The sequence below is a fragment of the Corvus moneduloides genome, chromosome 2 (genome assembly GCF_009650955.1).
Source record: "Corvus moneduloides isolate bCorMon1 chromosome 2, bCorMon1.pri, whole genome shotgun sequence".
NCBI lineage: Eukaryota > Metazoa > Chordata > Aves > Passeriformes > Corvidae > Corvus > Corvus moneduloides.
Genome location: NC_045477.1, coordinates 45153123 through 45169326, shown reverse-complemented (window position 1 = coordinate 45169326; position 16204 = coordinate 45153123). Strand labels below are relative to the sequence as shown.

Here is a 16204-nt window from a genome sequence, read left to right as displayed (position 1 = left end):
AGAACTTGAATAACAACACACAACAAATGCAGACAAAAAATCCTCTCTCCGTAAACATACCCTGAGAAAATCAGAACTACAGAGCTTCCAAAATCAATCAGAAACACTTTCAGCAATGCAACATCACACACTTTGTATCTTATTGGACCACAAGGCTTCTTCCTCTGATTTTTACTTTCTACAGGAATTAGTTCAGTGATAGTTCCACGGCACCACATTCCACTTTCCTTACTCTTAATGAAAGTTCTAGCACCTATATGGAAGCAAATACAAAAGGACTAAATTCAGTATTTTGAAGTATTTCACACTGAAACTACTATTACAGTTCTGCATTATGTTCCCATCCTCCACACAGGGTAACAGTGCTACTGCTACAATAAAGACACAAAGACAGTAAAAACCTTGTCACCGTAGCCACCAGAAGTTCCCCCCACATTCCTTTACACAGTGTCTTTAATTAAGGCTAGCAGCTGTTTGGCTTGTATCAAGAAGTCATTTCTGGCAAATTTTTCTATACTTCTGAGTCAAGTGGCAAAAAAACCCCACTGATGTATAAAGTTTACATACTTTCCATCAGTTTTCTAAACTGATTATGGGTAAGATTATCAACATGTGGGTTAGGAAATAATTGTAACGATTTAGGAATGTATTACTATCTTTCATTTTGATTTCTAGAATGGTTTCTATTCAGTCAGTGAATATTATAATGATTGCTTTACTATGTAAAGGAGTGGGGGGAGGAGAGAAAAAAAAAAGAATATGATACTAAGGAATATATATTGCAAGCTAGTATTTTAAGCTGTGTAGACCTTTGGAAATTAACCATTTACCTAGTTCCAAAACGTCTGAAGGCAAGAGACAGGAACTCTTATTACAACAGAAGTTTTCCAATTTCTTCTGCAAAGCAAATGCTTCTTCCTTCTGTGAGTATCTCCGAATATAGAAATGGCATGGATTTATAACATGGCTTACAAACACCAATTCTGTCAAACCTGAGTAAGACATAACACAAATTCTCAAACACCCTCCAAGTGACTCCAACAAATATTATCAGATTGAGTTTATGTTGCATTAATCATGATAACATTACCTCAAATAGATTTTAATCTCACAAGTCTGTTCATACTTGTTTCAAACTATTACCATGTTTGCTTCCTGATGAAATTGCTCTTTTGAACTACCTCCCTTATGCTACCCTCCAAACGAAAAGGCTTGAATTTAAGTGGGTAATTCAGAGTTTTTATTCCCTCTAACAAAGACATAAAAAGCTTCTAGAAAGCAAATTAGAGATTAAGGCTCCTATCTTGAAGAACAGGTAAGCTAAGCACTTTCCTACAGTTATTCAGTGTTAGTGCATGAAGATCGAGGCACTAGCCAAGAGATGACCCTATGTAAGACAGGACTTGTGACTAAGCATCCAAATCCTTTGTGCTGCAGGTACTTCCCTCCATTAGGGATACAAAAAACAGGTTTCTCTTTCTGAAGCTACTCAACAAAGGTTGTTAATAGGCCGGAGGGTTTTAGAAGCCCCACAACCCAATTCTTACAAGAGTATTTTATACCACAGAGCTACTGCAAAGGGTGAACATCATCTAGATTCCGTGTCACCTGCATGACTGACCAGGGCCCACTAAACAGGCAAATTTGCAACATCCTCGAGCACTGCCATCTCTAAACTGTAACACATCACAGGCAAAAGACAAAACACAATCTGGCATCTGAAACAGTCTGAGCAGGTATGCAGCACTGTGCTTCCAAGTCCAGGAAATACCACATCCAGAACAGAGGCAAGCTTTCCCTTGGCCATTTCCAGCGTATAAAATGGCATCTGAATAAAAAGTCTGACTTGAAAGATTTTACCTATAAGAGGGACACAGCCTCTTCTGGATCACCCCTGGCCACCACCCCCAATGAGTGATGAGTCAGTTACTTTATCTTACATACCAAATCATAGAATCATTAAGGCTGGAAAGCACCTCTAAGACCCTGAGCACCCCCTGGACACCAACTCAGCAGGCTCTGCTGGACTCCTGCATGACAGTGACTTTCAGTACCACAGGGCCCAATACTGGATACGGTACTCCAGATTCAGACTTCCAACAGAGGGGAAGGATCCCTTTATGGACCTGTCAGCTACACTCTTACTAGTACGATCCAGGGAGAATCTGACAAGCTGAGGAACCTAACTGGTACTGCCAAATATCACAGGACAATGGCCTGGGAGAAGATTCGAGAAGCTGAGGTAACTGACAGGAAAGAATTCTCCAGGAGCCAATGTCAAACTCTGAGGGGGACTGCAGTAACCACGAGTCAAAGTAAGTCATCAAAGCAGATAGTGCTTTTGACCCTCTCTGAGAGTAAGCTAGAGAACAAAAAAATATCCAAAAGGAACTGAAAGAGACACCATTAAAGAATTCATATGAGCCGAACACACAGCATAATACAAGACTCAAAAATAAGATCCCACCTGACAGTGGAACACTGAAAGTATGAGGTATTAAGAAACTTGCCTTCCAAGTCATCTTCAAGTATTTCTTCTATTATGACATCAGGTGTTTCTTCCTGGTCATCAAGGATGAGAGTGTCTTGTCCATTATCTTCACTATATTTGGGAAAAATTTTATTTGGAGACAAATTAATATAATTCAGTCTGTTTCCAGAAAAGCACGAGTCAAAGCTCATGTTTTATTAAGAATGTATCACTATGTTAAAAGAACACCTCATAAGAGCTGCTAGAAATAAAATGAATCAAGTTTTTTAATACCAAGACAACATAAAACAGTAACATGACTCCTGAATCCTACAAAGAATTGTCACAGACACAGCACATATGCCTGGGCACAGTTCCATGCAAGAGCTAGCCCCCACCTAGATGATCAGAGACCACAAGTACAAACAATTTGAAAAAAATGTCCATAACGTGGTAAGATAGCTCATGTGAAAAACAAAAGGCATATCAGATGCTTTTGTACTAACAGACACTATGCACTCTTGTATGTAGGATTTTCAAATATTACAGTATGCAATAAGCCTTTTTTAGCATAATCAGTACTAACCAAAACAGCCTAATAGCAACTCCATTCCATTTTCTCAAGTATTAGTTGAAGACCACAGCAAAAAAAAAAAAAAAAAAAAAAAAAAAGTGACTAATAAAATAAAAGCAATTGTAATTTTAAAAGGGTTTTTTCTGTTAATCTTAAATTTCTTTTGGCATTTGACACAATCAGTATTTAGACTGTGAACTGGAAATACTACAATTGCAGTATCTGCTGTTCATTTTAGAGATTAATTTACACTTACATGCATTTTCATGTGCTGAAATGACTAACATCTCTACTACATGTACTACATAGTAGAGACAGCACTCAGGGACATGGTTTAGCCGTTGCCTTGGCAGTGTTAAGTTTATGACTGGACTCAGTCATCTTTTCCAGCCTAACAAGTTCCTTGATTGAATCATTAAATGCCAACTGAAGTTGAAAAGTACACAGCATAAATAAAATCTGGATAACTTAAGCGATTCAGCAAAATATACTTGGACAAAACCCAAGTAAAACCAAAACATCAGAACTGAAACACAAACTGGTCTAACTGGAATGCTGACTGAAATACCAGCATATAAAGATCTGCCTTGCTTCAATATACTCTTAGAATTCCATAAGCAACTAGAGTTTTTTTAATTTAATCTCCAATAAATACTTAACCACTAGAACAGGTAAATTACTGTACCTATTCTCTTTCATAGAAAAATACTTACTTCCCTGTCATGCCCCATTTAATCTTGCCCAAATTTTCTAATGAAGATGTAATCTCGAAAGTGTTCAGGAACAATCTCAAGAGAAGAGAACAAGTATTACAGAAGGTGACATGAATACCTAAATCACTTTGACAGTTTGAGATCTATGGTGTTTTTCAGCACAATATTCATGGAGGCGCAGAGTAAGAGATTAATTATCTACTTCAGTTTATTTCTTCCTATAAAAAACAGATTTGGCTGCTCATTTATCTTCATGTTCATACTTAAAGACTCTTGTCTCTTGCTTTCTCCCTCATGCACAGAGTACTGTAACATTCACTTACTCATTTTTCACATCCATACTCAGTTTAGTTGAATGTATTATTCTGCACAGAGAACGAGAATTTTCTTTTCTTTGTAAAGAACAAAAGTATAACTCAAGCCCAAAATATATACTTCTGTTTATTGATCACTATTAACTATTTTCTTTACCAATGAAAACCAGCAGAAACTGTTAAGCATTTTTACATTAGGCTAATGGAACTGTGAATATAACTAAAATAAATGCCTTTAGCTTTTCTATCCAGTTTTAATTAATGAAAACTGAAATGTAAACAGTATTGAACAGTTGTCTGTGCTTCTTTCCCACTGCCACTTCAGGAACGCATCCACTCTTTCTTCTACAACATTTATGTCTACAGCACATGCCTTAACTTCTGTGCACCTCCTAGTTGTGATTTTTTTCACTTTTGGTGTGGCACAAGGCATGTAACACTTCCATATCTATCCTTCATCAAGTCTCCTTTGTCCCCCGTTCAGCTGAAGTTCTTAAAAAATTTTCCAATACAAAAAAATTGACTTTTGTTATGTTTCAGCTTTAAGATGGGGGAGAGTTTCAACAGGCTTCTCTGAAACTGTCATTCATCACTGACAGTATCTTCAAATAATGACTTGGTAGGTAGGGCCTAAGTTTTCTAAAAGAGGATTTTATAGATTGCTTTATCCATATTCTAACTCAGTAACTCAATTAATATGACAGGAGAGATCCTAATTTTTGTCTAGCATTGGAAAAACCCTCCCAGGGACTGGCTGAGTCACCATCCCTGGATGCATATGGCTAAGAGAGCTACAGCTTGATCCACCTGGAGAAGGCAAGGCACCAGGGCGACCTTACAGTACCTTCCAGAAAGCCAGGCACAAGTTTTCTGGTACAGCCTCCTGCAATAATTTAAAATCATTACCCCTTGTCCTAAGAGAATGTAGATTCAGACTAGATAAAAGGAATTTTTTACAGCAAGAGTGGTGAAACAGCAAAACAGGTGGCCTGGAGAGGTGGTAAATGCCCCACCCCAGGAAAGGTTTAAGGTCAGATTGGATGGGGCTCTGAGCAACCTGATCTAGTTGAGAATGCATTTTCTTGCTGGAGGACACTTGGACTACACAACATATAAAGGTCCCTTTCAAACCAAACCATTCTATGACTGTGATTTAAAAGACATGCAGACATTACACTTAAATACACAGTAAAGGTGGACTTAGTAGAGTTCAGCTGATGGCTGGACTCAGTGATCCTAACGGTCTTTTCCAACCTGAATGATTCTATGATCCTATAAAAACTGTTCACACTTTGCATGCAAACCAACTTGCTAAGCTTCATTTCTCCATGACAGTCAGAATCTGATGACACACCCCAACTCTATTCCCAGAGTGGTTCCACATCCTGAAATATAACGGGATCCCCAATATGTTCCAAAGTAGCACCATCTTTGTTCCATCCCTTCATCATTTTTGAGTGTGGCCTTTATACACCAGGAACTGCAGCACTCTTGACCAGCCTTATGACTAAGTTGCATAGGGTCAGCTGTATTTCAGCTACAACCCCCTTTTTTACTCATTTCTGCTACAGAAATCATCAGTCACTTCCAGTGAGGATAGCACAGCAATTGGTATTTTCCACAACTTTTTTTAGACATCAGCACTCCAAAAAGCATTTAATGTTTCCTGAAGGTCAGAAATTGATTTACTAAGAAAATAATTAAGCCCTTATTCTCCCAATTTATTTCTACTTATAAGGGAAGGAGAAGTTTAGAAGTGGCAGAAGTCTGTCAAGAATTTTTTAAATGCATGTGTATTTGTCTACATAGCAGCAAATTGTATGTGCTTTCTTCCTGATGCCTCACATGAAGGCTATTGCCTATTTTTAGTGAGTTTATACTTATGTCTGAAGTAGTAGTTTTTCAGTCAACTGAAAGTGAAGAAGCTCAATTTCTGCTGTTTAACTGTTACATGAACAGTTTTTGTAATTAAGATAACCAGTGCCTCCTTTTACCTCCCTGTATATCTCCCGCTCCAGTAATTTACCTTGAAAGTATTTTTTCCTTTAAATTCTTCACTCTTGAGAGCTCAGCCTCAACTGGCAACTTCAAGTCATAAAGAATCTGAAATTAAGAAGTACAATCTTAGCTTCCATTATACAGAAGGTAGATTATACAGACACCCATTATCTATGACACGTTTTATGGTAAAAACCCAAAGAGTTCAGCCAACAGCTAATTCTCATATATGTCTTCTTCCCCTGCTAAGACCTAATGGTTGGGATTCTGTAATCTAAGCATATAAACAGAAGTCAAGATATTCCTTTTGTTTCAAGATCTAATGAGAAAGTGCCTCTAAGTAAAGAGGCAGGCCTATGTGAAGAGAGTGGTGGCTGCCAGTTCCCAAAAAATCACACTGGTAAGATGGAAGTACACAGCAGAAAAAAGGGGACGATTCAACTCTTGTGGGTCAGAAGACCCAGTTTCTTCATATGGAAAGTAACAAAAGGATGCAGGGTGGATGATTCTGCAAAGCACCTTTCTTCAAAGAATGAAGAGACCAATTCTTTATTCTTTTTCTCAACACAAGGACTACAAAGGCCCCAAATGAAGTAACTGGGTAGCACATTTTGAAAGAACAGAGCACAGTACTTTATATAAACCTCATTTTAAATGGTAAAAGGTGGAACTCACTGACACTACCTATGCCTATGTACATATAATGCACCTACAATGCACATTTGTACACACACATGCACACTGCCACAAGCTTTACACTGACATTAAAGGTGTTACACAAGCTTATGACAGAATCAGGAAATGTTTATTCAGTGTAACGAGCCTGATGTATCCTACTGAGACTAAAAGCCTTAACCTTCAACTTCCTATACTCACTAAATACCCAGTTTCTTGGATGCTTCCTCCAAGCATCTTTCCCTCTCTGTTGCCAGAGACAGATGTCACAGGATGGACCTCTGGTCTGATACAGCATGGCAGATAGCATGGGTTTCTACAAACAGCAGATATGATGGGGAGGAAGAACAAAAGTAAAGGCCTGGGCCCAGGAGGATCAAGTGAGTGTGGCTATGAATTCTGGAGTAGTTCAGTGAGAAGGCTGGAGAGCTCTGGAATGGAAAAAGTTTGAGAAACTGAACTGATCCAAACACCACCTTTTCACTGATCACTACTGCGTCACAGTTTTCCTATCCTCCATCCCTCCATCTCCTGTTTCAGATGCTGAGCTCTTCAAGGCAAGAGCCACCTTTTATGCTTCACATCAGTCACCAGACTGTAACTTGTGACCAAGACCAAATACAAGTTCTGTGTCTGTGAAGAGGCAGGGTAAGAATACAATGCCCCAAAAATGCCACTACTGAAGTCAGCAAACTGGGATCACGAACTTTCAATCCAAATTTGAACTTATTCCTTAAAAATAAATTATTTCACAGTGCAAGAATGTAACTACCTTAGCAAGATCACAAGAGTTTCTTAGAGAACGTGAAAATTTTAATTCCTTTGCTGTCCTAATGGCACCAATCAAGTGCTTTTTCTTCTCTTCGATGACTTCCTTAGCTTTTGCAATAGTAGTACTGCAGTTGTTGATGTTCTCCTTTAATTCTGCAAACAATTTCCTTTTCCTGTATTAAAAACATTACTTTTCAGAATTCAATATGCACTTGAGTACACACACTCAAACTGGAACTGTAACACACAACTGCCAGCCACACAATACAAAGTGACTACATCTCACACACAAGGACCATCTTCCCCCAACAGTGCAAAGTAGAAGCATGGGAAATGCACTCTGTAATAGGAGGAACCACAAAAGTTAAAGAGTTCACACTGAAAAGACATTTATTAATTAAATATTAGGAGCACTCTTCCATTTAAACCTCCTGATATTTCCAAACACATCCAACTGAAAAATAAACAGTTGGATTCTACAATTCATTCTACTAAAATAAGATCTTAAGACTGCCCTCTCAGAGGCTCTTCTGGAAACCTGAGCTTTAACACCTCTCTCCCTCCAATCTGAAGATATGTTTGTGAAAATCAAGAAATGCAGTGTCCTTGGGCTTCTACCAGCTTGAAAATGTGCAGAAAGTCAATTAAAAAAACCCTGCTATTCCTGCTGTTAAAATTTATCATCCACTAGTAACAGTATTAAAAAACCTCAAAATTGAGCTTTTTCAGAAAACTAACATTATGACTAGTTTTTCTTATTTTTTAAGAGCAGAGGCAGCAAAGCTAGTGTTTTCCAACCATGCACATCAGCTCCAAGATGCCACAATGAAAGGGCAAAAATGACAGGTACTATAAAACAATGCTATGAGAAAATTCTAAACAAAATTTTAATCTTCCACCTGAATTAGAAAGATGTTCTTGATAAAAGTAACTCACCCATGCCATACTACAAAACTATATTACTACCTTGACAGAAGAGTAATAAGTTCGTCAAGTGTTCTATCTGCAGCTTCTGTAACTTTGTCTTTTTTATGCTTTATTTTCAACTCCAAGCAGTCCAGCACCTATTTTGTTCAGTATGAAATAACATGCATTATTTCATTATTATTATTCTCACAATACTACTACTTCTAAAATTCACAACAGAAGCAACAAACAGTAAGATAGTGATAGATACTCTAGCAGACAGGACACTAAACCACTTACATAAGCTCATTATAACCCTTTATTTTCTCTAACTTAAAGTCAGCTGGCACTGTTTGAACCCTCCTCACCTGAAGCCTTTAGGTCTATGAGTCAAGAAACAGATCTCAGGCCCACTCTATCACTTTCCTTATTTGACATTCAAACACAGCACCATACACACATAACCCAGCATGCTGAGATTTCCATCGTTTTTTAAAACTCACTGTGAGCATAAACTGAAAATACAAAAAAATTCTTCCTCTGGCTAAGCATCTGTTTTGTCACTATAGCTACATTTAATAAAAAGACTATGGAAAAAATCTCAATAGTACAATATTGTTTTGGCAATTCTCAGTCTTAGCTGAAAAGCTGTTTTAAGACCACAATTGTACCCATGAGTTATTACGTTATAGCTGCTGAAATGAGAGGTTTTTACAAGATGCTATTAGTTTAGGAATTAGGAATTTAACACAACTTTGCTTAACAGAAAGGCTGGCCACTGCAACAGAACAAGTTAGAAAGGGAATGGAAAACAGGCCTTAATGACCCTTCATGCCATACTCAACAGAACAAAGCTTCTGAAATATTAAATACTTCTGTACTGTGTATCTTACAAGTAAAAGGCAAATAGACGGCAAAGACAGAATTGCAAGCTTTTCTACAGCACATTTAAGATGTGTTAAAGTTTAAATAATTATCAATGATAAAAAGTTCCTCAATAAAACCTATTAACAGTCCTATCCAGTATTTTAGGATTCTTCCAATGTTGTATGGTTTGCATATAAATGTATTACTTGATTTACAGTTTTCTGCATATTCTGTTGCATTTTTTACTTCTGTTGCCCACGCAACATCTTTTCTACCTTTAAATGCAGAGGCACATCAGAATTAAAAAGTTAGAGTACTTGCTACAGCAAAAACAAGTTTGCTTGTTTCAGCTAGAGCTGAATTTTACCCTGATCTAAGGCAACACATAGTACTTAAAACCTGGCTTGCATATGGTTCTGCTAAACGTATGCATTGACCTATTAAGTTATGCAAAAGCTCACATACTCCTTTGCAGACTACTTCTCAGGCTGAACCTAGACTTTAAAGCTCTATATTCACAGAAGTAACATGACCAGCTGAAGAACAGGTATCAAAACAAAGGTAGGAAAAGCACATTTAAATAGTGTGTTAACGTGTGACTACTCATAATAAAAACCTTCAGTTCTAGGAGAGGACTTAATATTTCATGATTTAACTGATTTTCACCCACCTTGCTTGCCTCATGGAAGTGGCCAAGATTACTAACAGCTATGCCCAAAGCTTCATCAATATCTTGCCCAGTGCTGTTCTCCTGAGGAAAGGTTTGCCAAAAAACATAAAAGTTGCTTGCACAACTACAAAAGAAGATGGTCTATAATCATTTGCCATTTTGACAGAGGCATTTGATGTGAGTGACTGATGAGCCATGTGAAGACTCTGAGCAGCTCCATAGTGGCCATCAGGCACAAAATACTTGGCTCACCTGAATTTCACGGAGAACATTTACACTGTAGTATTTCTGAAACAGATTCTAAATTTGGTTTTTTAAACAATTTAATTGCATACTCACACATACAAAAGCCGTATCAAAACAGTACATGAGAAAGCAAAATAAAGTTACTGATACAGAGAAAAGAAAACATGGAAGATTGAAGAATGGGAACACTGCAGCCTAGAACAAAAGTAAAATATTTAGGAATATCACTTGGGGAACCCCCGCCCCCCCAATGTAGCTAGCTCCCAGAATTACACCGATACAAGAAAACCACTTTCAAACTTTAATGGGCACTGTAACAAAACTACCTAAGAAATCACATCAGACATTTGCAAGTTCTGATTTTTTCATGGTCAGTATACAGGGCAATCTCCACAGAAGAAAACACAACTGGCATTGGATGTATAATTCCTTTCCAGGCACTTTAAGATATCCACAACTTACATCTCCTGGTCTAAAACTTCACAAACCTCATGCAGAAAGACGAGGTTAGCAAACTTAATAGAAGGTTTAAAGAGAGATCCATTTATCCAACAACCTTGTTGCCCTGAATTACTGCTTCAAGGAGGTAAGCATGAGCCTTGCAGATGCCCCAAATTTAAAAACAAAGAAGTCCCCAACTCAAATCTTGTGAAGGGGTATCTTTTAAGAAAAGCTAAATTCAAAATACATAGTTTCACAGCAGCTGAACAGAACTAACAGTCTTCAGCTACGACCTCATTGGGGGGGTCTAAGCTGCACTCATTTTGTCAAGTTATTTTATGAACACTGTAGCTGCACATCAGTTCTGTGATGAGACAGAACAACAGCACAACTATTAAGGCTGCAGGGTTTAGTGTTTTACAAAGTGTACTATTAACTATGCATATACAAACCCAAGTGAGAATTTAAGCAAATTTCATGTTAACACACCATGTCAGCTGATGGAGCTAGAGCTGATCCATCACTCAGCCCATTGTTGGAAGAAAACGGGTGCTGAACATTTTTTCCTTTGGTATTGTGATCGAAGGGCCTGCAAACAAAAAAATTTTAAAGACAAGACCAATGCATTTTAAATAAAGTATCCAACTTCCTACAAATACTTTACACACAAATATTTCAAAATCTATCATTAAGTACATACACACCTATTTTTGTAGCAGTTGAATTCACACATACAGCAGAAACCCCATTTAAAAAAAAAAAAATCTTTTACTATAATCCCCTTAAAAGTAGCTATTTTTCATTTGACAGTTTTGGCAAGGCTGAACAAAACCTTAGTAGCCGGTAGTGATTCTTATCCTCAGTGAGAGTAAATGTGCAACTGTGAATATTCCAGGATTCATTTGTTGCTGTTAAAATCTTTAGAATACATGACAAATGATACCAAAACCATTTAGTTAAGAAGGCTCTTAAATTCTATTGTACGATCACCCACAGCTGCTCTTCTGCAACAGCTGACAAGACTCTCACAAAACCACTCTGCAAAAACCAGACTTATTCCAGGAAAGAAGCCTTGTGTTGTTCTTCCTTGGCTCAGTTTGTTGCATCTGACCAACCAGGAGAGGATCTGGAGAACACTGCTGCAGAGACTGACAGGCACACATGAAATACTGAGTTTCTATTTCACTTTGGGCAAGGTTAGCAGTGCACATTACATGCACCAAACTTGTAAGATAAATTTCCTACATCTTCCTTTCTGAACAGGTTCCTTATAAAACAGATCTGAAAGAATTATCTGTGACTATCCTTATTTGCATGGACATTAATCTCCACAGCAGTAACACTGCAGGGGGAAAGACACCCAGTCGAACACTTCCTGCAGGTTCACACTGCCTAGGCAAATAAACAAGTGAACATAATTTAGATTTGACAGTACCACAATACTCCTGGCATCTAATCTTTAGATAGTTGTGACTGGTTATCGAAACAGAAGGTGCAGTGGGATCAGCAGGTGGTGGTGGGAAGGAGGCACAGTCCTCCTTACTACAGCCTGGCATTTCAGCAGATCTCTCTCCCTCTGAGCCCTTATCAGCCATCTACTACAGTGCTTAAAACTTTCAGTTTCATACATTTTCAAGCCAAACCAATTTGTTTTTTGCTGCCTCTCAATGAAACAGTATTTGTACTCAATGTGTTCCCACAGTACCAGACACGCATACCAACAACATGTTAGTAAAGGTTAAAGAACACACTAAAAAAACAACAGCCCAAGGAAAATGTCTGGAATCACTTACTTAGTCAAGTCTTCCCCCAGGCTGGCATTTAAAGACATGAAAAGATTTAATAAAGGTTTACCTTGCTTGTCTTTCTGAGCTGCTGCCACACAGCCCAAGCTTAAAGTCTGTCCTGGTCTAAATTCAGAAGTGAAAAGGAAAGCAAGTTCAAACACAGGGTTACAACCAAGTCCCAGGAAAAGGTGTTCTATAAACCTGTTTTCACCTTCAGCACCCACCCCTGCCCATCATTTCAACGAGACCAAGCTTCAAGGTAAGTGCTGTCAAATTGTACAAGAGGAGGTCCAAGGAAAGAGCTTCCAAGTAGAGTATCTATAGCCATCAGTGCACCTTGGTGATAAATAAAACACATTCCAAGTAAAAGGAATCCTGATTTCCTGTTTGCACTTAGTATTTTCCACATTATTATGCAAAACTTGTAACATACTGGATTGCTGAACTGGATTCTACAGTGTACCTTTTCAACACAGCTTAACTGCAGGGCTTAAATGCCAAAGATCTGACTCATTTGTGTTTTGTGACAAAGGCTGAATCTGAATTTTGTAACAGAGAAAAAGGCATTTCATGCTTGTCCAAAATACTAGTTTCTGTGAAACAATGGCATTAATGTGTCACATGCCAGAAAGCACAGAAAAGTCACATGGAAGGCATTTTTTTTAAATGCAGAAACAAAAAAACTCGTAACTTATGCACTACTGGGCAAAGTGAAGTTGGTTTTTTTGGTATCTTTTAGTCTTCATGTGGGAGCTGACAGAAAATGTACGTATTTATGAGATGCTTTCTTGCACACTGTGTGCACACAAGAGGGTGGAACAGATCTGGCAACATGGGGCACTAATGAGAATCGTGAAAATACACCTTCCTAACCGAGGCTTTGGAGACCTGACATGCACTACACAGCAACACTGTGTAATGAGAAATGCTAGCAAGCACTTGCTGGGGATGTACGTGGTCATAAAGCGTAGGCCTGGAGCTCAGAGGGGACCTGAGCCTGCTTTAATCACTCTCACTGAAAATGCACAACATCCTGTAATATTGCTACTTCAACCACCACAGTGACTATTGAACTGAAAGCTTTAGATCAACTTACTTCTGGAGAAGAGAAACAAAACAAATCAGTGTCTTCATCTTTCCCATCACCATGCAACACTGTAAAAGCAAGCAAAGAAAAAAACCACTCCTGTAGGGCCATCCTAATCCATGAGACAATAGGAATACACGATCACCAGTGTAGTCTTCTAAACAGTATTCATTGAATCAACAGGAATTAGAACCCTGACTTTTTTTAATGAGAGAATTTAAGAGCTAGGAACAGAAGTCCAGATAAACAGATAGAAGACTTAGCTGAGAATTACAAAGACTGACTTGTGTGTGCTGATTAGGGCATTATCTGTTATCATTAGCTATACTATGCTGCTGCTATATTCAGTACAGGATAAACATACAAAAGGCAAAAAGGCAAAATCCCCCACACATTCAAAAAGCATAGTTAAGTACAGGAGAAAATTGCTTCATAAACACCCATAAATACTGTGCATCCCATACAATTTTTCAACTCCTAGAAAAAGTTACTCATGCAGAAAAACACAGAAAAATAAGGTTTCTTTTAGAACAAACTTGTCAATCACTTTGTCAAGAAAAACAGCAGGAAAGGAATCAAAAGGTACTGATTGTTCTTGCTAACTACTGGGTAAGTAGTAAATAAACAATGTATTAATCAAATCTAGGAGTCCATCTACTGTCCTTAACAGACAATATAAAATAAAAATTAACAGTGGCTAGTGCACACAATAAAACTGCTGGTAAAAAGATCCCAAAGCCTTACCTTCTGCACTAAGAGCTTTTGACATACAACACAAATCACCATTTCTCTGATGTGGTTCTGTAAAACGCTCTTCTAGTACCTTAGGAGATTGCCTTCAGAAGTAAAAGCAAAGTTTTAGAATCATAAGGAATATTAGTAGGAAACTGATTCTTATTTCCAGCTCTCTTAGAATGAAGCTCATCCACTTTTACCAAATGACATTATGAAGAAGCTGCAATTAACAAAACACACCACAAAAAATTTGTTACCTTCTCTTAACTGGAAAAGTAGTTTAGCTCTGTGACACTGAATTCATCATACATAAAAATGATACTACAACTGTTAGGTATGCCGTATTTCAGCTAACTAAATCGTTATGTAATTAGTTTTAATCACATTCATGTTATTTAAAATATATTGTATAAATTGACAATGCCAGCTCGTAAAAAATACATACAGACCAATATGATACAGTATCTGACAGCATACCAAATTGCATTTAAAATTTCTCTTTCCAAGATCCTACTCTAAATACTGAAACTTTTCACAAACTGCGTGTTTTACTCACATATGTAACACATAAAAACAGAGTCACTTGCAACCCTGCAGAATACAAACATTACTTTCTACATTTTCTCACTTCTATTTCCTGGCAATTGCACTACCAGAGCTTAAAAATATTAACATCAAAATTCACACACCTGACGTGTTTCATTCTACTTCTGAGAAGCTCTTTATTACTACCAGCCAACAAGGAGAACTCTTCCTTCCCACTCATGGTGCCTGACCTTAAAAAAAAAAAAAGACAAATTCTTTACAACACAGTCCAGTTCATCCCTTGAGCCAATACTACAGGTTCACACCACTTTGCGAACAGCAAAATGAAAGCGGCAGACACAAATATCATATAAAGGATGCACCTATTTCTTCCCTGAAAAGCAAATCTCCTAAATGCAAGAGACCAGCAGCGTGCTCTGCACTGCTCAGCTGCTCCCCCCCGACCCACCTGCCACTACTGCTCCTCAAGCCTCCTTCCTGATCACGTATCCCCAGTACGGTGGTATCTCCATACTGTAGGATCACGCCCTGTCTGCAATCCCCCACATATCCCGACCCCGACTCCATTCCTTGAGGACTGCTACCGACCTCACCACCTTCCGTGGGCTGCGTTTTGGTTTTTTTTGGCCACTGTCCGAGAGGTGCCCTTTCCCCGCTGCGCTGCGGGCGGGCGCAGGGACGCGCGGCTCCCGCGGGCCCGAGGCGCGCCTGCCGCTCGCGCACCGCGCCCGCTCCTCGCGCCGCCTCACGGAGCCCCTCGCGCGCCAAAATGGCCGCCGGCTCGGGGCGCCTGCGGAGGCGGCCGCAGGCAATGGCGGCCAGGAGCGAGGGGCGGGGCGGCCGCGCCCGGCCGGGTTCCTCCGCCGTGGGCCGTGGGAGGAGGGGCCGTGCGGTGGCGGGAGTGTGTTTTTTGGGTCCTGTAGTGCAACACCAGCCAGCTGTCAAGCCCCACGCAGACCCTCACTCGCTACCCCACCAGTGGGATCGGGGAGAAAATCGGGAGAGTAAAAGGTAGAAAAACCATGGATTGAGGTGAAGACGGTTTAATAGAGAAAGCAAAAGCCACGCATGTAAGCAAAGTAAAGCAAGGGATTAATTCACTGCTTCCCTTGTGCAGGCAGGTGTTCAGCCATCCCCAGGAGAGCAGGGACCCATCACATGCAATGGTGACTTGGGAAGACAAACGCCATCACTGCAAACATCCCCCCTTCCTCCTTCTCCCCCCAGTTTCTACACTGAGCATGATGTCACATGGTCTGGAACATCCCTTGGGTCAGTTGGGGTCACCTGTCCTGGCTGTGTCTCCTCCCAACCTCCCATGCATCCCCAGCCCCCTCCCCAGCCCGGCAGTACAGAAGCAGAAAAGGCCTTGGCTCTGTGCAAGCCTTGCTCAGCAACAACAAA

At 39.3% G+C, this 16204-nt stretch overlaps 1 protein-coding gene across 2 annotated transcripts in view; it reads right to left on the bottom strand.

Moving 5' to 3' along the window:
- The window catches only part of RNF17 (ring finger protein 17), a 40754-nt gene extending 25240 nt beyond the window's left edge, over window positions 1-15514 (bottom strand). The window contains exons 1-14 of one of the 2 annotated variants that reach the window (XM_032099346.1): window positions 15389-15514; window positions 14944-15030; window positions 14264-14355; window positions 13529-13587; window positions 12500-12555; window positions 11135-11234; window positions 9959-10039; window positions 8482-8579; window positions 7517-7688; window positions 6098-6174; window positions 3758-3832; window positions 2511-2602; window positions 831-992; window positions 61-253 (exon numbers count right to left, since the gene is read on the bottom strand). In XM_032099346.1, coding sequence (XP_031955237.1) covers window positions 61-253; window positions 831-992; window positions 2511-2602; window positions 3758-3832; window positions 6098-6174; window positions 7517-7688; window positions 8482-8579; window positions 9959-10039; window positions 11135-11234; window positions 12500-12555; window positions 13529-13587; window positions 14264-14355; window positions 14944-15020 — 1334 coding nt within the window. In that variant the 5' untranslated portion in view covers window positions 15021-15030; window positions 15389-15514. The remainder of the gene's footprint in view (window positions 1-60; window positions 254-830; window positions 993-2510; window positions 2603-3757; window positions 3833-6097; window positions 6175-7516; window positions 7689-8481; window positions 8580-9958; window positions 10040-11134; window positions 11235-12499; window positions 12556-13528; window positions 13588-14263; window positions 14356-14943; window positions 15031-15388) is intronic. The other variant, XM_032099347.1, reaches the window with a different exon arrangement.
- Between the last annotated feature and the right edge of the window lie 690 nt (window positions 15515-16204).